The sequence below is a fragment of the Thamnophis sirtalis genome, unplaced genomic scaffold (genome assembly GCF_051295495.1).
Source record: "Thamnophis sirtalis isolate CommonGarterSnake01/CBP01778 unplaced genomic scaffold, rThaSir2_p1.2 scaffold_6, whole genome shotgun sequence".
In the NCBI taxonomy this organism is placed as follows: domain Eukaryota; kingdom Metazoa; phylum Chordata; class Lepidosauria; order Squamata; family Natricidae; genus Thamnophis; species Thamnophis sirtalis.
The window spans coordinates 49,782,939-49,807,013 of record NW_028261386.1 but is presented as its reverse complement, the minus strand read 5'-3'; the positions used below and the strand labels follow the sequence as shown (position 1 = coordinate 49,807,013).

Sequence of the window (24,075 nt, the reverse complement as noted above, 5' to 3'; positions counted from 1 at the left end):
GGCTCAGTTTGAGGCGTGAAGGAGAAAGTGCGGTGAAGTGTGCAAAGCCAGAGGGCCATCGAAAGGGATGGTTGTCTGGCGATCTGATCTGTTTGGCTTGTGATGAAAGGCGGCAGCAAGTGAACCTCAAGAAAGTTTGAAAGCATCTCTTGGTGCGTTTATCAGGAGTAACGCATCAAAAGACTATTGACAAGGGATATAGTAAAAGTTAGTGCGCATAAAAACGTAACTATTCTCCTCACGTGTAAGTCGAGGCAGCTATACTCCAAGAATATGTGAGACTTGACTCCCCCCCCCCAATGCAAACTTGGAATTTGCTTAAGCTTTTCCTCACAGTTCAGGTAAATGCCGAAAGTAACAATAAGTGTGCAGAATATATTCCTCTTTCAGGATCATAATAAAAGAGGGTCATAATGCACATATATTCTGTGACAGTGTAATCAGCGTGCTTATAGGTGCAACACATTGAAAGCCACATTTTTTTAACAGTGATGTTTTCTTGGGACTTTTTCGAAAGTTCTGCAGTTTTCTGTAGCGGCTTATCATACTTCGTCAGCGGCCGCCCGCTGGAACAGAAGCTCACAAGTAACCGAGCAGCGGCTTCTCCGAGGGCTGCCTTCGCAAGTTTACAATAGCTCAGGTCTACGCACGCACGCGCAGTCGGGAGCCCACAGCGTCCCCAGTTCCGCTGCGCAGGGCAAGGAGAGGAAGGCGGCTTTGGGTACAACCGACCATGCTGGGGGGCGGGGCCTCCTTGGAAGCGACTGCCAGGTTTGGCTGAGAAGGCAAATGGGCTTGGTCGGGGAGTGAGCGGCAGTGTTGCCTGGACTGGAGCGAGCGGCCGTTGCCCGGCGAGAGCCCCCTCCACTCCTCGCTTCTCCGGCTCCCATTCCCCGGAGCGGCCGCGGATGAAGATGGAACCTTAGCAACTGGGACCATGTCGGAAGCGACTCGAAGCCTTCTGCAGCGCTGGGGCGCCAGCTTCAGAAAAGGGACCGACTTCGACTCCTGGGGGCAGCTGGTGGAGGCGATTGACGAGTATCAGATGTGAGTGGGGGGTGAGTGGGCGGGCGGCGGCAGCTTCAAAGGGTCGGGCTGGCTGAAGAGGGAGCTGCTGAAGGCGAGAGCGGGAGGTGCGGGGAGAAGCCCCTGGGTGGGGCGAGAAGTTGGGGTTCAGGCTCCCGTGGGGCTGGGTGCGGGTGGCGGGTCTGGGCGGAGCCCCGACGGGGTGACCTGGAGGGCAGGCAGGCGCTACAAAGCCTCTGGGTGGGGCGAAGGGCAGCTGCAGGCGGCCGGGGGCGAAGGGGCTGCTCCAGGAAGACCGCAAAGGGGAGAAGGGGGTTGTGCGAGGGTCCCTCTGGTCGTAAATACTTCGCGCTGGAAGGCTTTTGTCTGGCGCGAAAGGTCTATGGACGAAGGAAAGACTGCGTCGAGCCTACAGAATTGGGGAAGGGTCGCTCCCATCACTGCCCCATGTCTGCGTCTAAACATAAGATGCAGAGGGGAGGATGCTGAGGCTCTTGCAGTCGATCTGCATCTAATTGCTGCTTTGAAATGTAATGCGTTGGGGTGGGATTTTTTTGGAAGATAAACGGCAACAAAATGATTCTGCTAAGGTTGTTATGCGGCTTCCCCAGGCTCTGAACATTATTTTTTTTTAGGTTGGGTAGCTTTGGGATATCTGACGCAAGTTTCGGCCTTGGAAGCCACCTGTTGTTTCTAGATCATTAATCTGAACCTTGGGATTCTTTCAGGGTCATCTCTAGCACTACCAGAACCAGATGTATAATGTTAGTACAAGTGGGAAGGAAAGAGAGTCTGTGGCTTAATTGCTTCTGTTTCTATGATTTAGAATTGGGCATTTGGTAGCTCTAGTCCCATTCCTAACAACTGATAATAAACCTATGTTTCCATATAGTATTTGGCTAATTTTTATTGAACTGCCACATGAGGATATTTTGTAACATTAATAGCTTGTTAGGAAGCAATTAATCTATTGTCTATTGCCAAATGTTGCTTTTGAAAACTTCCATGGTTTCAGAAACCTCGTGGTTGGAAAAGGAATTTAGCTGAGAAAAAGAACTTGGCTCTTGGGAGGAAATTAGTATTTCTTTGGCTTCTGACCATTATATATCATATTGAATAGTTGATATCCATTAACTCTTTTGCTTTCAGAATGTACAAATTTGTTTTATTCCCAACAGGAAAGGGTCCCACCCTAAATGGCAGTTAAGGAGCACTGTTGTATACTATTTTTTGTTTGCTGAAGCTATTCCAAGACCTCCAAGACTAACATATGTTATGTTACAATATCAATGTACCTACTTCTGACTAGAGCATAGCGAGTGCACTTATAGCCCTGTTGGCTCAGAATTGTAAAATTATATTGCATGTGTCTAATAAAAGATCAGGCATTTATATTTAACTTTTATAGATTAACAATAACCAGAGCAATTAGGAAACAAAAAAAATCATGTGTTGCTTTAATTAAACTGTAGAAAGATTAAGCCCAGAGGGAAGTTACTAAATGTTTAAATGTTTATAGCATTTCCCTTGCCCATTCAGTTGGAATGTGCAACATTGTGAAGTCTTGATCTATAATTGTATGCATTTCTAAGAGCTTTACTGGATCAAGGCCTAAGCTTCTATTATATAGTGTCATAATATGGCTAATCAGCCAGTTGGTAATGTCTCTTTTCTACTGCTGATCTCTAACTGGAATTTAAAGCATTTTCATTTTGGTGGTACTATGGCTGCATCAACTAGTAGGCATTGAAAGCTATATCTCTGAATTTATCCAATCCCTTTTAAACTGCCTGTAACTGCTGGTCATCATCACATCTGATATTTAGCATCTGTATGATACTTAGATTTAAAGCATGGTCTCCATTACATTTCCTTAAACTATATTGCCTTATCAAAAAGTTTCACTGTTGTTTTATAAAGATCACATTTTAATTTACATGCTATTTCTGAAAAAAGATTGCAACTAAGTAGTTTTCAATATAAAAACAAGCAACATAATACAGGTAGTCCTCAACATATGACTGTAATTGAGCGCAAAATTTCTGTTGCTAAGTGAGACATTTGTTAAGTGAATTTTGCCCCATTTTATGACCTTTCTTGCCACATTTGTTAAATTAGTAATATGGTTGTAAAATGAATCTGATTTCCTCATTGACTTTGCTCGTCAGAAGATTGCAAAAGATTATCACGTGATTCTGGGACACTGCAATCATAAATATGAGTCAGTTGCCAAGTGTCTAAATTTTGATCACATGACCATGGGGATGCCACAATGGTCGTAAGTGTGAATAATGGTCATATGTCACTTTTTTCAGTGCCAGTGTCACTTTGAAAGTCACTAAATGAACTGTTGTAAGTCGAGAACTATCTGTACCAGTTAGCACATTAGTAACAATATAATAGTTATGTGATGAAAGATGTATGTATTTAATGTTATTTAATATAGATTTAATATAAAAATGACATGGTTTTTCCTTGCAAAATTGCAAATTATGCATAATTCCCAGACATTCTTATAGTTGTAATGAATGAGCCAGTATTATTTAACTGGGGTTTTTTCCCCTTACATTTGAACATTTTCTTAAGTGAGGAAAAGAGACTGGTCCAAACAGCAAAACTAACAATTCTCATTATTATTAAAGGTTGTGTTCTTAGAAAGCCTAGTTTTGATGCTAGGACCCTCAATAGTGGTTCCCCATTAGTAACTTAAATGTGAGCATATAAGACCATTTTCCTCTGAAATTCATGCAGAAATATTTTCAAACTAGTTTTAGTCGATATGAGTATACATATTTGTGAAAGAAAAATGAAATTTGGAAATGATGTTTGAAATAACTCTGGCCATTTCCAAGAAATACTGGGTAGTGCAATCATGTGGGCAAGCTTTGGTGTTTAAGCTAAGTCCAAGTTGTACTTTTGCAGTTTGATTCATTGTGTGCCTTTGCACAAATTGCCATCTTTCCATATCAATTTTCCATCTTACAAAAAAGATTAGTGATTTGCCTCAAGATTTGCTAACAAAGTAGAGTGTCAGTAGGTAGGGGGACTTGTTAATGGAAAAATTAATAACATTTTTTTTAAAGTGATGAAAAAGTGATGAAGTAGTGGGTCATAGTACTTCAGATTTCATTCCATAATGCATTTGGAATATTTATGGAGTATTAATGTAGCATCTTTGTGTAATTCCTTAAAGTAGGGGCATCATTTTCTATGATTATGTAGCAGGTGCAGAGGATAACTATAGAACCCCAAGACACTCCTACTCTAAAGTGTTGCAGACTGGCATTATGCTTATACTCTAAGCACATTTTCTGAATTGTTTCCAAATTTATGTATAATTGATTTATGATTGAAATACATATTTAACATATTTGTATTAAGTTTTCACTTAAAAGTATGACTGCAACATTCTATGATATTAAAATATTACAACACTTCAATATTGTCAATCTAAGTACAACTCAAACCCTTTTCTATTAGGCTAGATAAAGTTTTCTGTATAAGAAAGTTGAAAATATTTTCTGAAAAAAATAATCTTTGCTTTCTATACATATATGTTTTTTTCATGACACTTTATGGAGGAAATGTCTAAATTCAAATGATTAAGAACTCTTTTGGATTGATTCTTTTCCCCCTGTATTATGCAGCTATTAGGAACTAAAAGATATCTGTATCTTGGCTGCCATAGCTTGCTGTTTATTTTTTTAAAACCTTTTGGAATAACTAAATAATATGCAAATAAAATTAAGGCACTCATATTACATATCATTGCATTTTATATCTTTATAGGATACTTTTTCTAAGTACTCAGAAATGAATCCCATTAATATTAATAGTGGGCATGACACTTGCATCTAAAAGCAATAAAATATGTGTGGAATTAATAAAAGAATATGTGTGGATGTTCCCTGTGGAACTTTTTGTATTAAAATGTATTTTGGAAGGAGAACATTTTTTTATCTCAAAATTATAAAACTTCTCCAATTGTCCATTTTTATGTTCAAAATTAAGTGATTTCTAACTACCATTGTTACTTTAAAGATGGTGTTTGGAATCCTGTGTGCCTGTTCTTGAAGTTAAGAGAGAAATTGAGATGGACACTTCCATTGAAAAATAGAAACCCCTGGATCCGCCCTCATTGGTTTCAATCCTTTAGTCCAGCTGCGACTGTAAATCCCTCGTATAGATAACTTTTGTTTGCCTATTCTATACTTTGCCAACTTCCTCAAACTTGTTTAAGATTTTATATTCATATTGCATTTTCTACCGTGTTTCCCCAAAATACAACCTGTCCTGAAACTAACGCCTTAATTTTTCGTGTGGGCAAAAATATAACACAAACACACCCGAAAATAAGCCCCCTGGACAACCCCCCCCCCTCCGGCCAGACAGAGCACTGCTCACCAACCTAGCAGTATCCTGAAGTCGGTGGGGGGAAAGGCGCTCACATTGCTTGGCGCCTTCAGGATACCACTAGGTTGGGAAATGGCATTCTGTCTGGCCAGAGGGGGGAGTTGCCAGGTGGCTGCTCCCTTGCGAACTAGCTACCGAAGAGCCGGGCACAGCCTCAGAGGCGAAGCAGCCTGGCAGAGTGCCATTCACTGACCTATGGGGTATCCTAAGGCGCCAAGGCATGTGGTGCTCTGCCTGCTCCCCAGCTCCCACAGCTTGGCACCTTCAGGATACCCCCTAGGTCAGTGCATGGAGCTCTGCCCGGCTGGAGAGGGGGTTTGCCGGGCAGCTGCTCGTGAGCATGGTTACCTCATGGTGCTTCACCCCTGAGGCTGTGCCCAGCTCTTCGGGAGCCAGTTCGCAAGGGAGAAGCTGCCCGGCAACCCCAAAACAATAAGCCCTCCCCCCATAATAAGCCCAAGGCCATATTTTGTGGGGCAAAAGAAAATAAGACCCTGTCTTATTTTCGGGAAAACACCTTACGTTATCATTGAGCATTGCTTATTAAAAATACTGTGTTTACTCAAAAATAAGATGGTCTTATTTTCTTTTGATCCTCCAAAATAAGCACTTGGCCTTATTTTTGGGAAGGTCTTATTATTTTTGAGGAGACAGTGAGCGTGGTCACCTCATGGCTGCTGCTGTTTTGCAATATTTGCGGGGAGGGCTTATTTTAGCACATGCGCTCAAAAGCCCAATTGGGCTTATTATCCGGGGAGGTCTTATTTTCAAGGAAACGGTATTTGTTTCTAGCAAAGTATAAGATTGTTATCTCTATTTCAAGTACTGTCTACTAATAAATGTGTTGAATAGAGATCATTTCCTCAAGTAGTTTCCTCTTAGTATTCTGAGCTTGTTGGTACATTGAAAGCCTGTTCTATTCTTTGTCATTTATTTAAGCTGCCTAGAGCAGGGGTGTCAAACTCGATTTCATTGAAGGCTGCATCAGGGTTGTGTTTGACCTTGGAGGGGTGGTGTGTTTGGCCAGAATAGGTATGGCCAGCTCGATGTCACGCATGTCAGGGGTGCCTGTGGCGGCCCAAGAACTCTGCCAGCAAAAAAGGGCTCCCGAGCCTTGTTTCCGGCTGCAATGGCCTCCTGCAACCCTCTGCCAATGAAAACGGAGCTTCTTCTTGCAGTACATGAAGTTTAGAAAGAATATCATGATAAAATTTAGGAATTCCCTGTGGTCAACATTGAATACCATAGAAGTAGTTTTTCAAATCTCTATCTTTAGAGAAGTCTTAATCAACTTTTTTTTATTAGGCCATCCATTTGTGTTATAGAGGATTGTAGCAGATGTAAGGCAATAATGTCATTTGGCCAAAACATTGTATGCTTTATTATTATTCTGCATGTATGAAACTCATGTTGGTAAATTTCAGTAGTAGTGGATGTTTTATGGAAGATTATTGCTGTTATTGCTGTTCTGTTTTGACAGTTGGGAGATTTTTTTTAAGGAACTAGGAATACATGTACTTTTGGGATGTAACTCTTGGAGGTCTCATAACTGGGTGTTAAGGTCGTTGAACATACAAACAAGTGAATATTTGTGATTATTGTTTGTATATATGTAAGGTCAGGTCAGTCTTGACCCCTGTTGACTCCCTGGATTAGTTGTTGCAATTTTTGTGGAAAGATTTTTCAGAGGTAGCTTGCTTTTTGCCTACTTCCTAGTGATGAGAGTGACCAGCCCAGAGTCATGCAGCTGATTTTGTGCCTCATGATCATTTGGTTTCTAGTCTGGTATCTTAACCACTACAGCAAAGTGATTCTTTGTGGTTAGCTAATGGATATCAATCTTTGTTTTTTCCAGATTTTAAAACTTGGAGAGATGAAGCTTATTCCAGGAGGCAAGCAAATAGAGATTTATGACTTCAGTAATGCGTCAAACAATGGCAATGGGGAAATAAAGTGGTGAAAAGGGGAAAGTGCCCTAAAACCCCACAGAATAGATTGGATTCTTGCTTGTATAATTTTTGAAAGAGCATAAAGTTCTAGATTACCTTAAAATGTTTATGCCAAATGTGTAGTAAAAGTATGTTCTGTTGAAATCAGTGGGATGTACTGCTTTGCTATTTGCTTTAAGGGGGATCAGCTGTAAAGCCAAATATAAAAGGATATATATGATATGTGTTGATCTTACATGGGTCTCTAAGGAAAAAATAATTTCAACTGATCTGTCAGCTTTTATGCAGCAAATATATTTTTATATATTAAACACTATTAGCTTCAGGTGAGGGAATGAGGTTATGTTTGTTTTAGTGTTTCGATGAATCTCAAACAACCCAGTCTATGCATGTTAAAAATTAGGTTTGAAAGATCACATCTAGTCATGTCACCAGTTGCTTCATATTCCTGTCACCAAGTAGTTTTTTGAGTATCTGTATTGTAACGTTCCCAGTTTGGAAGAGGAAGAGATTTTTGAATATTGCGAGTTGTTGATATTGGGAGTAAATAACTTGGAATCTCAAGAAGTATAGATATTTATTTCCTTGTCAGGTGTATTTCTTACATCTCTGTATAAAGCAATCTAGGATCAGCATCTAGATCAGCATTGCTTGTTATATGAAAGAATATTGTAATCAAATTACAAATGTGTTGTATTTGTTCACTTTTGTAGCAACACCACATTTCTACAAATCAGAATTGCATAGATTTGGGGGAAGCAGTTTTTAGGTAAAATAATGAAAGCATTAATGATTGACTTGGTCATCCATCTGTACTTTAATGCAGAAAATTTTCCTTTTTAAATGTATGGGATGGATTTAAATTTATAGAAGATGTCCTGCTGTCAACAGATTTACAAAGAGAGTGGATACTATAAATATACTGTTGTTTTTGTTTTGTTTATTTTGAGAGAATTGGAAAAGATGTGGAAAATTTGGATTGCCATGGGCTATAGTAGTTTCTTTATTTACTTTTACTTTGGGCTAAGGGCAAGATCGCCAGGGCAGAATCTCCCTCATAGTCAATAAGAGTGAATATGCTCCATTCTCCACGCATAAAAAAGGACTATTGCAGGGGTGTCAAACCCATAGCATCATGGTGACATCACATGACATATCGGGACTTTTTTTTCTCCTTTGCTAAACTGGGCGTGGGTGTGGCCAGCATGTGACGCATCTGGCCCATTGGCTGGGAGTGTGACAACCCTGGACTATTAGATCAGTAAATATTAAAAGTCTTGTAGAAAATAGATAAATTGGTTGTCTTCTTTATTTTATAGCTTCTTGGGATCAGAAGATACATTCTGCCTATAATTTGTTTAGTGTACTATTCAATTTATATCTCATAATGAGTACTTTTATAATTAGAGACTCCTTAAAGACCTTAAATTATTTGTTTTCTTTACCTCTCTCCAGATTAGCAAGACATCTACAGAAAGAGGCAGTGTCTCAACCCAACAATTCAGAATTCACAGAAGATCAAAAGGTACATAATGGTGTATGTTCACTTCATGGTGAATCTATTTTTAGAAGGAATGTTTAATTTGTTTCTTGCAGTCATTTATATAATTTGCTTGTGTCCTCTACGGTTTACAAGTGCTGGGCTTGTTTAGCACTTATCTGTATACACTAAATTCAGAGGGTGAACTTAATACTTCAGTTCTTTAAAGATATAAAATAGCTTACAAAGGAACAATACCTATTTTATTGCATTCATATGCAATATAAATTATCTAAGAAGGTTATAATTAAACATTGTTACTTTTTCCTGTATACTAGTTATACATGCCTCCACTACACTACGTAATACATTAGCAAGTGACTATGTGAAAAAAGTGTGTTCTGAAATACCTGTTCTACATCAACTTTACAAAGAGGTATATATCACTTTTGCTGGATTATTACACTTTTTAAAGAAGAACAATCTGGTTTCTTGTCCTGAAAGCTGAAGGCTAAATATTTCAGAGGACAGGTTGCCAGAAACACATTGATTCTTCTAGACAGGTTTCTTCCATCAGGAATTAAAAGGCCTAACTTTTTTTTTCCTCATAAGCATCTTTCTTTCATGCACAGACTGCCATTTCTTGCTACTCTATTCCTCTTATGTTAATCTGTTAGGGAATAAAGAAACAGTTAAAATTCTGCCTCTTCAATTGTGGTTGAGCTTTGTCATTGATAAAATGGCTCTGATTAATATTGAATATTACTGGTGGGGTATTATTCATATTGTTAGGCCTATTCTTCATCCTATGAACTCCTGCCCCACCCAGATCTAAACTTGTGAATTTGGAGGCTTTGAGGACACTTTTGAATGAGAGGCTGCAACTGGAAGGTGGACATTTTTTTTCCTCCCCTCCTCTCTCTCCCCCTCCCAGTAACATGGATGGAAAGAGCCTTTTATTTATTCTCAGGCTTTGTAGGATCTCTGCCATTAAGTAATGAATCCTATGTGTAAAAAGTATATGATGAGATATGAGAAGAGAATTTCCCTACCTTTAAAGTACATCCCACAAAAGACATGGATTTGTTCCTTTTTTATGGGAGATTGGAGTTGTTTTACAGAATAATTGAATGCAACAGCTCTTGTGTTAATGTTGAGATGTAATCTCTGATGTATGTGTTGGGCTGACCAGGAAATTCTTCTTACTCTTTAGAGTAGCAAAAATTCTGGCATTTAGATGAATTAAATACTCCCTCCCCTCCCTCCTCCATCCTTCCTTCCTTCCCTCGCTCCCTCCTTCCTTCCTTCCTTCCTTTCTTCCTTCCTATATTCCCACTGTAAATTTGACACCTTGTGTTTTTGGCACAAAGCTTTTTTTCTTTTTCTGGCCATGTGAAATCATAAAAATTCAGTTATACAGAAAGTATTTTTATTTTAGAAGGTTGTTCTTAAAAACTGATTTAAGTTTCTGAAAAAATAGAATTTCATTGAAGCTATAAAATTTTGCATGAAATCTGAAATGTGTTTGCTTGTTTGGTGGTAGGTTACAAATCTAGTGATTAAGGAATTTTTAAGGTTTTTTTAGAAAAAATATGAAGTTGATATAAAGATTCACTTCGTTAATTTAATGTGTTTACTAAGGTATTTTTCATTAGTGAACAGTGAAGTGCCTTGTTGGGGATAGGATCACTTAGAAAAACATTACTGTAGCTGAGTCTAGCTGTAGTGTTTTAATTTTTTTAATATTTGTATTGGGTGCGGTTCCTGAGAAACAGTTGTGAATAATACTTTTTGGTATCTTGCCACAATTCAGAAGAGGCTTTTGCTTAAAAAAGTTATCTCTAAAACTTTCAAGAAAATCTATACAGAATACTTTCGTTCTTCAATTCTCAAGTGCCTTTTAATATATCCTAAAACTTTCTGGTTCATAACAAAGAATAGTTGCCAAATTCAAGGAGCAATAATTTTTTTTAAAGGCAAAAATACAATCTGCTAAGCATACTTGCTAAACTGGAAAAGGAAAGTAGGCTGAAAGCTCAATTACTTTTGCTTTATTGTAAGAGATAAGTGAGTGAGAATATGATAGAGGAGAATAGCATCCTCATCCTTACTGTACATAAATGAAAGTTTCTACTTTCATATATATAGAGAGAGAGATTCACAGTAATATATGAACATGTATGTCATCATAATGGAGTCTGCTAACTGTATGGCATTCTGTTTCCAGACCTTTTATATCTGAAGTTGCATTTAAAAATGAACATATTTATGCCTGAAGTGGGAACACAGGGAACTTCAATGTGACAAGCTGTTTTTTGGGTGCAGAGTTTTGATTTATGTGTTTTCTGCCTGTAGAAGCTATGTCAAGGACTTGGTTTTCTTTTTTCTGTTTTACCTACTGGGTTGCTGCTCCCTCAGCCATACTGTATATCCTTAACAGTTATTTTTGTTTACTTTCATATGAAAATATTAATACAACAGGTAGCGTCAAATTAATCTGTCTTTTCTGTGTTGCAGAAAACTTTAGCTAAGATTGCAACATGCTTGGAACTCAGGAGTGCAGCTTTGCAGGTATAATTCTGGTTTTACCTGTGATTACTGGTTTCTTTATAGGTTTCATTAAATATTAAAAGCTTAAAGAACACCTTTTTTAAAAACGTGACTCAGGGTCATGTATTCTACTCATCTTTCTGTTGTGTGTGATTTATTACAATGTCTGGGTCTAAGAGAATAGAAAAATTAAGCAGTGGCTTATAATACGAATCTTAAAAAAGAATTTGACATTGCAACAATATAAAATGCTAGTTTATACTGGTTTCTCTAATCTTTCTATTGAAGCAACTTGAAAGTTATAATACTGTTATCCTTTCCCTATCTTACACTAAACTATGTAATATTCACAAAAATATTATTGCCACTTGCATCCCACCAAAGAAAAAATATTTCCCGTTAGCAAAGGTTTATTTTTTAAAATTTTCTTATTTTTTAAATGAAAATTTTGAAAAACAAACTTTCACAAATATTTCCTTCCCTCCCCCCCCAAACCCCCCCAACCTCCCCCCCCCCTCGACTTCCCAGAACCAATACAGGGTATAAATCTTTAACAAAAACAATCTAAAATACACTTAAAAAGAAAAAAAGATAGTTAATAACGTCTTTCAATTGAGCTTTAGCTCCTCCTTGCTAGACTAGCTCTAGACAATTTTTATCATTCCTGGTCTTTAATCATAAGCTATCTGAAATTTCTTAGTCCCATATTTATTTTGAGTGTAATCAGTCCATCTTTTCCACTCCAGTTTAAATCTCTCGTTTAAATGGTCCTTAAGATATGCAGATATTTTAGCCATCTCAGCTAGTTTTGTTATTTTCAATGTCCATTCTTGAATAGTAGGCAAATCTTCCTTCTTCCAGTATTGCGCCACCAACAATCTAGTTGCAGTTATTAAATGCAGAATCAAATTAATCTCTACAGCTGGTACAATCAGTAATTATACCTAACAAAAATAACTGAGGGGTATACTTTATCCTTTTTTTAAGAACATTTTGCATAATCCACCAATTTTTATCCAAAATGCTTTAACCTTTTTGCAAGTCCACCATATATGAAAATATGTAGCATCCACACAATCACATCTCAGCCAAGGTTTATTTTGAAGCTGGTCAAGAATGAGTATGAAATCTGGCTGTTCATTATTTATTTATTGTAGCATTAACAATATATAACCACCATATTCCAATACAACTGCAGAAAGGTAGAACCAGAGCAGTGTTTTGCAATTACTTCGCTCCTTTCCTAATGGATGATTCCAGTCAGCAGGACGGGGAGGAGAGGAGTTTGTGGCTGCTCTCTTGTGGAATGCCCTAGCGGTCACTTTCCTCCTCTTCCACCAGCCTCTCTCCTTCCACTTAACATTTATAAGTTATTGTTATATATCAACTGATGATCTGGGATCCAGCATCATCAATGGACTAAAGATATTCAGCTTGATATCATTCTCCCAGGTCAGGCTGGTCATGAAGTACAATCCTCTTGGAGACTTTGAGATTCTGGATGGGAAAGAAGAAACTTAAACAGAATTACTGTTTGTCCATCAAGGCTCTCTGTCTGCTCCAGTGGTACCTCTATAATGGGTCCTCCTGGACTTGTGTTTTTTGGTGGAACAGCAGGTAGAATTTCAGCAGGTAGTCAGGGAAGTCTTTGCCTAGCTTTGAGTGTTGTACTAGTTTTAGCCCTATCTGGGCTAGGAGGACATTGCTACAGTGACTTGTCACTTGTCACCACCTGTTCAAACTATTGCAATGTGTTCTATGTGACTCTGCCTTTAAAGACTACTTGGAAGCGGTAGTTGGTTGAAAATGAGGCAATCTCTTCCTTCTCCAGTAGGAGCACATTATACTAGTGCTATGGGATCTGATATGGCACCAGGTTATCAGCAGGACCACATTCTTCCATTGCATTTGGCCCACTACATTTGATGTAATTGAAAAAAACTGCTAATGATTCCCCATTTTAGGACAGTGAAAGGAACTGAGGTTTGGAGGCACTGGTCTTTTGGAATGGCTTCCTAGTTCAAACCAAGTTCATCTGAGGTTCTGTGAATCATGAAGTCACCTTGATTAGGTTAATAGGCGCTGTGTGTGTATGATTTATACTCAATAAGATTGTGGAATTTTTAATTATTTATGGTTGCACATTTTTATCCTTGTAGACTACAAAACTGCCACTATTTAACTGTTGTAACTCACTAGTATATAGCAATGAATAATAGTTGTAGATGTTAAATGCTATTTTTCTTGTAGTCTACACAGTCCCAGGAAGAATTTAAGCTGGAGGATCTGAAGAAACTAGAACCAAGTAAGTATTTCTCTTACTTTAATTAAAAAAGTATTAAAGGAATGCCCCCACCAGAAAAATGGATTTTATAATCTCTATAACTTCAGATTTTATACAATAGAGTGCTTTTTCCTTGCAAATAATTACTTTATTCTTCAGGAAACTCACTTTATATAATATCTTTTTTATATTAGTAAAGTCTTAAAGGTTCCTGTGTCTATTCCATTTTACCCTGGGAAGAAGTCTTTAGAATATAGTCTTTTCCAATAGTTTCTGCAATCATGATTGAGTTTTTTAGTAAAAGAGGTTGGGACGTTGCTATCAGAATGGGTTAATTGGCAAAAGGATTGCCATAAATTGCTTGGGGGATCATTGCCTGAGCTTTATTGGCAGATATACTGTAGGAAGTACTATCAGTTGTTTAATTATCAGCATTTGAGAATATCTGTTTTTCCTTTGTTGGCAGAGATTGTTCCAACTGGAAAAGCAAAAGGCATGGAATTTATTTTGCCAATAGCTTAGAAACGTAATTTATTTTTCCAAGTATTTGTACTATTGCTATGAGTTTATTATTATATATACACAGACACATACAAATGTACTTGGTATAAGTGAGAACTATCATTCTATGTATTTCTTAATTGCATATGAACTAATTTGTTCCTGCACAATATCGGCCATAGATATTGTCTGTCTTCTAAAGATAAAACGAATTGTTTACAGGGTCAGTATATTGCCCTCAACCATCTGGGTCCTCATTTTATCAACCTTGGGAGGATGAAAGGCTGAATCAACCTTGAACCAGTGAGAATCAAACTGCTGGCAGTCGGCAGAATTAGCCTGCAATACTGCGTTCTAATTCCTGTGCCAGTATGGCTCATATAGAAGTCTCATATTTAACATTTGCTAATTTAAGTAATCTTAACGTATGGAAAAATATAATGACTTACTGCTTTCTTACTATGACTATAAGGATTAAGCCCTACTCCTTTTATATAACTATATAGAATTTTGATGGTAATTATTATTGTCTTTTCTTACAGTCTTAAAAAGTATTCTTACCTATAATAAAGAATTTCCCTTTGATGTTCAGCCTGTTCCACCAAGGTATGGAAACATTGCATGCAGAAAGAAACTATGTCGGAAATTGCAAAATTTCCATATGTCAAAGGGTCAGTAGATTTTACCAGTTACTGGATCCTATAGCTCTTTATTGGTGTATTTCAAATTTTATTTATATCTTTTGTAAAAGAAGTTAGAAGTCACTTCATTTTTATACTGTTTTTCTATAGCTTGTTTTCTGCACTCCTTTCTCTGAATTTCTCTTTAGTGTTTCTCTTTGTCTATCCTTCTTTCTGACTAATTATGTTTGTTCGTTTTTGTCTTTGTGTTCTATAAAAAATGTTGCAAAGTTATATTTTAAAAAATGCAAAATATAGACCTGCAGAATGTAGAAGTTTTGAAATTAAATTCTAAGCTTCTGATACTTGAATGGAGGCCATAAATATAGGTAGTCCTTGACTTACAGCTAAGATTGAGCCCAAAATTTTTGTTGCTAGGCATTAAGTGACTTTTGCCCCATTTTACAACCTTTTTTGCCACAGTTGTTAAGTGAATCATTGCAAATGTTAAATTAGTAATACAGTTAAGTGAATCTGATGCTCCATTGACTTTGCTTGTCAGAAGGTTGCAAAAGGTGATCACATGACTTCATGACACTGCAATCATCATAAATATGAATTAATTGCCCAGCATCTGAATTTGATTACAGCAGGGGTATCCAAACTTGGGAACTTTAAGACTTATGGCTGGTTGAGAAATTCTGGGAATTGAAGTCCACAGTCTTAAAGTTCCCAAGTTTGGACAACCCTGGATTACAGGATTATGGGGATGTTGCAATGGTCGTGTGAAAAAGGTTCATAAGTCACTTTTAAAGTGATGTTATAACTTCGAATGTTCACTAAATGAACTGTTGTAAGTTGAGGACTACCTGTATTCCCAGTATTATATTCCGATATACTGGCAATTCCAATCCAACTCAGTTTTCAGTTGCTCTATACAATACAATACAATAGCAGAGTTGGAAGGGACCTTGGAGGTCTTCTAGTCCAACCCCCTGCCTAGGCAGGAAACCCTATACCGTTTCAGACAAATGGCTATCCAACATCTTCTTAAAGACTTCCAGTGTTGGGGCATTCACAACTTCTGGAGGCAAACTGTTCTACTGATTACTTGTTCTAACTGTTAGGAAATTTCTCCTCAGTTCTAAGTTGCTTCCCTCCTTGATTAGTTTCCACCCATTGTTTCTTGTTCTACACTCAGGTGCCTTGGAGAATAGTTTGACTCCCTCTTCTTTGTGGCAACCCCTGAGATATTGGAACACTGCTATCATGTCTCCCTAGTCCTTCTTTCTCTCAAACTAAACATACCCAGTTCCTGCAACCGTTCTTCATATGTTTTAGTCTCCAGTCCCCTAATCGTCTTTGTTGCTCTTCTCTGCACTCTTTCTAGAGTCTCCACATCTTTTCTACATCGTGGCGACCAGAACTGAATGCAGTATTCCAAGTGTGGCCTTACCAAGGCATTATAAAGTGGTATTAATACTTCACGTGATCTTGATTCTATCCCTCTATTTATGTAGTCTAGAACTGTGTTGGCTTTTTTGGTAGCTGCTGCACACTGCTGGCTCATATTTAAATGGTTGTCCACTAGGACTTCAAGATCCCTTTCACAGTTACTACTACTGAGCAAGGTACCACCTATACTGTACCTGTGCATTTCATTTTTGTTGCCTAAATGTAGAACCTTACTCTTTTGGCCATTGACTTTCATTTTATTAGATAGTGTCCAATGTTCAAGTTTGTCACGATCCTTCTGTATCTTGAGCCTATCTTCTGGAGTGTTGGTTATTCCTGCCAGCTTGGCGTCATCTGCAAATTTGATGAGTTCCCCATTTATTCCCTCATCCAAATCATTGATGAAGATGTTGAAGAGTACTGGGCCCAAAACAGAGCCTTGGGGTACTCCACTGCATACTTCCGTCCATGTAGATGCAGTTCCATTGAGGACTACACGTTGAGTGCGGTTGGTCAGCCAGTTATGAATCCATCTGGTGGTGATGCTGTCTAACCCACATTCTTCTACTTTATCTAGTAGTAGGTTATGGTCTACCTTATCAAATGCCTTATTGAAGTCCAAGTAAACTATATCGACTGCATTCCTCTGGTCCACTAATTTTGTCACATTATCAAAGAATGCAATAAGATTAGTTTGGCATGATCTATTTTTGACAAACCCATGTTGGCTTTTGGCTATTACTTTGTTTGCTTCTAGGTGTTCGCTAATTCGTTGCTTGATTATTTTTTTCCAGAATCTTTCCTGGTATTGAGGTCAGGCTGATAGGTCTGTAGTTTCCTGGATGTATTTTTTTTCCTTTTTTGAAGATGGGAACCACATCAGCTCTTTTCCAGTCCTCTGGTAGTTCCCCGGTGTTCCAGGATCTCTGAAAGATATAGTTCAGTGGTTCTGAGATCTCGTCTGCCAGTTCCTTCAGAACCCTGGGATGTAATCCATCCTGTCCTGGTGATTTGAACTTGTCTAGGGTAGACAGGTGCTCACTTACCATTTTCTTCCCTATTTCAATTTGTGTTTTTAATCTGATTTTTGTGGTGCTGTTTTTGATAGGTTGGACTGTTTTATCCCTTTGTGTAAAGATAGATGCAAAACATGAGTTAAATAGTTCTGCTTTCTCCCTGTTGCTTGTCACCTTCTTGCCACTTTCTCCTAGCAATGGACCAATTGTTTCCTTAACTTTTTTCTTGTTTTTAACATGTTGGAAGAAGCTTTTTTTGTTATTTTGTTATTTTTTACTTTTGTTTGATGTTTCCCTTTTAAAAAGAAAAATATTAGCACCTGGTGAAGAGGAAGATTTAGAATTTGAAGAAGATGAGGAGGAAGGTGGAGCTGGAGCAGGATCTCCAGATGCATTTCCTGCCAGAGTCCCAGGTAAGAGGCCAAACTAAATCAAATGCAGTTATCCAGAAGGGGAAAAAATGAGAATGTTAGAATTACAGTTAGCAACAGAGAATGCAAGGACTGGAAGGGACCTTGAAGGTAATCTAATCCAGTCACTGACCAGTACAGGAATTCACACTTACAGTCATCTAGCCACCACTACCTCCTACTATTAGTTTTTTTCTGTTATCCAATTAAATTCTATTTCTTGTACTTTAAATCCATTGTTTCTAGTTTTGTGTTCTGGAAGTTTTGCTGCAAATATTTGAAGTTAGCTGTCAGATCTCTGTAAAAAATTTTGTTTCCAGGTTAAACATACCCAGCACCTTCAAATGTTCCTCATAGATTTTTCTTTTCCAGGCTCCTTTTCTCCAACCATTTGCAAGAGTTGGGGGGGGGGATCTGCAACTGGGTGTTTGTTTGTTAAACCTCTTTCTGAATAAAAGAGCAGGTCAGCATGCCCTGCTGGAGTGCCTATGTGCTAAGATTTTATGAGATGCCATTATTGTTAGCTGAACTAAACATTGTTGTCCCTTATCATCTGGAGATAAGGTGAAGGACAGAGAGCAAAGCAGAAACATGGAGTGTTCTTAGAAAAGCCTGTCCAATATCAAGAACACTTGCTTTGTGAAAATCTATACTAATTTTGTCAGCTCCCAAATTCAGATAGGGTTTGAAGTTTACCATTTTATCAATGCATAATCCCTAAGGAAATTGGTGCTTCATATTTATTTATTATTAGCCAGTGGTTAGATAAGTTTATTTATTATAGATCTTTACTAAGCAGAAAAAATGACACATTTAAGCATGGCTAATCTGCAAACCCAGGAAAGACATGGCTTCCCTGAGAGGTACTAACAGGTGCAGTGAATGCATCCTACACTCACTCCAAGCTACTTTTTCCTTTTTTTGGATCCTAATTTCTGATAATTTGACTTAAGTGCCAAATTGATTGCATGAAAGTTAATCAGGGCTACATGCTAGCATGGATAAGGTAAAAAATGGTTTTTTTTTTAAAGAGAGGGGCTCTATGTTGGTGAATATTACCTTTCTTCTACAATTCCCCTCTCCCACCCGAAAATATACCCCATTTAACAATCATGGTTTCAAAGTAGCCCCAGTTGTGCATTTTAACAATTCTTTAAAAAGCTCTGGAAAGGAAAATCTGTTATTTGCAATACGTTGTTGATAAAAAAAAAATAGGTGCCTCTTGAGGCTTGAAGTAAAAGCCTGATGTGGTCAGGGACATTTCTAGTCATTCTTAGCCACTGGCTGGAGTTTTCAAACTTGATTTAAAAGCTTGGGGATGTGGGGGACATGAAAGCACTAAAATTGACCAATTTTGGACAGCAGTAAATGGTTTTTAGGAAGTGTCTGAAATAAGTGACATAGTTCAATCTGACAGTAGCCTTCTGCCAGTGAAACAGCACTAGTTGAAGTCAATACCACTTGCTTTGTACTAACCAAATGTATTCAAGAGGACTGGTAAGATCTTTAAGATCTTATGAAGCTAAAAGAGGAAGAGTTGATAAACTTTATACTGGTTCTGTTGAAAGTCCATTTATGTAATGTTAGATTTAGCGCAATAATCCCTTTCATTACATTATATGATAGTCACATTTTTCTACATTGCCATGTCTGAAATAGATAAACTTCCAACATAAGCTTAAGTTCCAAGAAATCCTGTTTTGGGATATATTCATGTATTACACAAGTGGACTTTTCCCATGAACCCGCATGCATCATTCAGTTTCCAGATAAGAATAATTTAGTACAATCCTGACATAAGTATGCCGATTAAAGTGGATGAATAGAATTTTGTAATAGTTGAAATGCCATGGTGCTGAGATGATGCCATTTAAAAATGAACTTTTTGATAGCTTACTCATTATAGTACTAGATTTAGGAGACTGTTTTGCTGACATTCTAGCTTCCATTGTATGTACTTCATTGTACAATCCGTTTCTTTTCACGGATCCCATATTGCATTATTTTGCTGCCTAATCATTCATGGTCTTGTCTTATCTTCTACTTGCACGGCTCCATTGTGTAACCATGTGCTACATCATTCATCTAATGCAGGAGCCAATGAAGGTATGATAATGTTCTAGTGTTAAAAAAGTTGCTGTTTATTAAGATATTGTTCTTATTATTTAACATTGTAAATATGAGCACTTTTTTATGCTAAAATCTGTCATCTACCTCTTCCCCTCCCCCCAAATAAATGGTAGATAATGAATGCCCATCCTATATGCACAGAATCGAATTGTACACGTTTTTGAATTGCTTTTGATATGGAGAAAATCAATCTTTAAAAAAAATCAGTTGGCAAGTATGGAGATTGTAGAAAGTTTTTTCTATCACAAATGCAAGCTTACTTTAATACATTATACTAGTTCATGCTGAGATGTACTCATGTATGTGACATACCGTGTATGTCAAGAATGGGCAGTGATGTTTTGGACTTCGTAGCCAGTGGATTGTAGAACTTGTCATCTAGAAGACTAGTTTTGGCTTTTATGTCTTATGTTCCAACAATGGTGCTACTAAAGAACATCCGTTACACCATTAAAAAAAGCAAATGTCCCTTTTAATAAAAAAAGGTTGTATGGTACCAGACTTTTGCTGTGTTTATTGTTCACAGTAAAATTTAAACATTCTAAGTTTGAATGTCTTTACCCATGTCTCACCTCTGAATATATGTATCGTTAGTTAAATACCATAAGTCTAAAATATCTGAAAGGTAATTGCATTGCCTATCTCTGGATTGTGGGGGACTTTTGACAATAATTCTGCATTTGGCTTTGACTCTTCAACAAATTGGTATTTAGCAAGTGGTTTTAGTCTAATATATTCGAAAAGAAAAGCTTTATATCTACTCTTGGCTCCCTCCAAGCTGCTAACTACTTGTCTTGTCATGATGCATATGTTTCCATGTTTATTTGCTCGTGCAATTCAGCTGACAAATTATTTGCACAGAGAATTAAATAGATAATAGTTCCTTGACTCTTCTTGTTCAACTATAAAAAGGATCCTACTTTTCCAGGCTGCTGTAATATACAATCAGATCATATGACTAAATTATGCCAGAGATTGTGTCTTATGATATTGTTATCATATATCCTTTTGTTGACAGGATTAATAACAAGAGAGAATGAAAGTATTAAAAATGCTGAATGACTTTATTATTCTGGTCTATTTTTCCCTCAGGTACTTTATTACCCAGATTACCATCTGAACCCGGGATGACATTACTAACTATCAAAATAGAAAAAATTGGTCTTAAAGATGCTGGGCAGTGCATTGATCCCTATATCACAGTTAGTGTGAAAGGTAGGTATATTTTTCTTAATTGATTTGGCTAGCCATGTAATTTTGGTCCTTTTTATCCAAAATTAGCTAGAACTGAAGTGGCAAAATATTCCACTAAGTAATCAGGATTTAGAGTTTAAAATATTGACATTTTTTTTAGGAGCCTCGAGTAAAAGTTGGGTTTGTCCTAAGTCTACCATTTCTATTCATGAAATGTTTCTTTAGACTTGACACATGGTCAAGTCTCTATTGTAAATACCAAATATTTTATCACTTTGGAAAGCTTGTGTCACCTTTCTCAGAGAATGTGCACTAGGAAGGCCAAATAAGCCATGTTACTTTACTATAATCACACCACAGTATTGTTTACTCATGATCACTACCATGTTTTTGGAAATGACATTCCTGTAAGGAATCTTGTGTAAAGATATTGCTTGAACTGTTTACAAAAAGAAACAATATTTTTCTTTTTAACACTTAGTCTGTTAGATCATTAATGTAATGACCCTGGGAAGTACTCCTTGTTCAATATACCAAATGTCACAACAGTTTTCCCCCTGTTTAATGCTTAAATTTTATTCTTGGGACAGATCTCAATGGGATAGATCTTACACCTGTACAGGACACCCCAGTTGCTTCAAGGAAAGAGGACACTTACATTCATTTTAATGTGGACATTGAAATTCAGAAACATGTTGAAAAATTAACAAAAGGTTTGTTGCATGAAGATTCAAAAATCATTTGAACTGAGATCAATAGGACAAAGCATAATTTAGATCAATAACTTGGAGAGAAGACAGTTGTGCTATATCCAGAAAAATGTGGTTATCCCATAGTGCCTTAACCAAACTATTCAAAACTTCTTAAAGATGTTATTTATGATTTGGGATGGGGGCAGATCAAAAGACAATGGCTTTGAAGTTCTTTAGTTGATTCTTTGCAAAGGTTCAGAATCTTCAGTGAGGATCATTTTTCTTCAAGGCAGTTCTAACAATATTGTATTAACTATGCTAGTCAATAAAGAAGTACAGTGATATAATTTGAAGAGTGCTTTAGATTTTTTTTTCCTCCTGCCTTTCAGGTGCAGCTATTTTCTTTGAATTTAAACACTATAAACCCAAGAAAAGGTTCACCAGCACAAAGTGCTTTGCTTTTATGGAGATGGATGAAATTAAAGCTGGACCAATTGTTATAGAACTGTAAGTAAGTGTGTGCATGAAACACAACAAACAATGCTTTCCAGAACATCTGATAAATTCTTTCAGATCAGTCATGGTTGGTCAGAAACAAAACTTGGAATGTTTTGGTAGTCCCAGGCTTTTTGGTGCAAATCAAATTAGAGGTGATTTTAATGGAGCAAATATGACAAAATTACTATGTGATCTTCTGTGACCATCAGTGGCACATGGGTCCATCCACCTGCCTCCTATTTTCTCAGTATCTTCTCTCTCCACTCCAGTTGCTGCTATCTACATGTCCCATTCCCAAGAAAATATCTTACATACTGTTGTACTTTCCCCAGAGCTTTATATTTCAAGCCATATTCAGAACAAAACATTTCTGTTTTATTCCATGTACAGCCAAACTTTGAGTTTTACTTGAGGTATGGACTGCCCAAAAACAAAAATTGCATGCATATCTCTAAATGTCAGTAAAATTTTGCATAAAGCAAGCATCCTTATTTGCTACTATACAAATGGTTATGGTTAAAAGTCAGGAAAGTAGTGCACTTCATTAACTTTCTTCCTGAATATGAAGAGAAATGCTAAGCTTCCATAATGCTTGATTTGTAAATTATGATGACTGAGCAATATCTTACCTTTGAACCCAAATAAAAGTGTGCATGTTTAAAAACTCTAAAGAAGAGTCCTCCCCCCTTCAAAATGTAATATTCAGAATAGATATTCGATTATGTTTGTGATTCTGAAACCATTTTAACTGCTTTGGCTTAATTTGGAAGAAAACCGGTACACAGAAAAGTGAAAGAATGTTTATCTGAATAATTAGTATAGAACAAATTTTGAGACAGTTTTATACCAAGTAAGTGCCACTGAATTTAAATGGGACAATAATTGTGGAGGTACAAATTAGGATTAAGAATTGTATTTTTTTTACCTAGCTTTTCAAATTATACAAAATCCTTTTATGTAAGAAAATAATCATCTGGGGTAGGTTCCTAAACAGCATTAAGATTAATTCTGATATTTACTATTCTTTATCATCATAGGTACAAAAAACCCACTGATTTCAAGAGGAAGAAACTTCAGTTGTTGACCAAGAAGCCACTTTATCTTCATCTTCATCAAACACTGCACAAAGAGTGACTTTTGTGAACTGAACCACTTGCCACAAAATCATAGTAGCTGCATATGTAGCACTTGTCTTTCAGGAGGAAGGAAGAATTGGATGCATTTACCTTGTGGTCACAAATGACCATCAATGCTGCACAGCAGTGGATCAGCAGCCACACTCTGCATCCAAGCCAAGTCTCTTTGGAATGTATATTTTTTATCTCAGATGTTCCAAAGTGTGTTGCAAGTTTTTCATAAATGGGCCGGTTATTAAATTCAGTTCTGTAACTTGATTTCTACAGTTATATCAGAACCCTTAATTAAAGCAGTTGAAGAATCCTCATCTGCCGAACCTTAATACAGCAATAAAGATATGCCAGTATCAAAAAACGTTTAATCTTCTACTGTATTTTGTTTGTATCATTTTACTAAGTTCATTAAATTTATAACGTATTATTATCATTCGAGTTTAATTATATAAAACTTCAAAAGGACACTTCCACCACCAATGTTGCATCCATTATTTTTTTTAAAAAACCTTGTTTTTCTCAAGATTGGAAATTACCAGACATAAAATGAGTTATGGTTGTTCTGAAAGTTAGTAAACTCGTTACAGTTGGATTTCAGCTTACAATGGCAATTAGACTCATAATTGTCATAGCTAAATGATTCAGTAATATAGTTGTGCAACGTCACATTACCACCTTGCTTAACAATGGCAGTCCAAGTTGTCCTGGTTATTGTCATTAAGGAAGG

General features: G+C 37.1%; 1 protein-coding gene across 2 annotated transcripts; it reads left to right on the top strand.

Moving 5' to 3' along the window:
• Positions 1-776: 776 nt before the first annotated feature.
• Positions 777-23,709, top strand: AIDA (axin interactor, dorsalization associated). Of its 2 annotated transcripts, XM_087717827.1 has the most exons (11): positions 777-1,047; positions 8,844-8,913; positions 11,386-11,439; positions 13,669-13,723; positions 14,746-14,809; positions 17,601-17,707; positions 19,799-19,810; positions 20,927-21,049; positions 21,619-21,741; positions 22,110-22,227; positions 23,256-23,709. In XM_087717827.1, exons 1-11 carry the CDS (start codon positions 938-940, stop codon positions 23,350-23,352), a joined length of 933 nt encoding a protein of 310 aa, XP_087573953.1. In that variant the 5' UTR covers positions 777-937; the 3' UTR covers positions 23,353-23,709. The 2 variants fall into 2 exon arrangements, with proteins under 2 accessions (XP_087573953.1, XP_087573954.1); XM_087717828.1 differs by lacking the exon at positions 19,799-19,810.
• Positions 23,710-24,075: the final 366 nt, after the last annotated feature.

Coding starts and splice junctions, on each gene's coding strand:
- AIDA (XM_087717827.1), top strand. CDS start 938: ATGTCGGAAGCGACTCGAAGCCTTCTGCAGCGCTGGGGCGCCAGCTTC. Junction 8,914..11,385: donor AATTCACAGAAGATCAAAAG/GTACATAATGGT, acceptor TCTGTGTTGCAG/AAAACTTTAGCTAAGATTGC. Junction 14,810..17,600: donor GTTCAGCCTGTTCCACCAAG/GTATGGAAACAT, acceptor CCTTTTAAAAAG/AAAAATATTAGCACCTGGTG.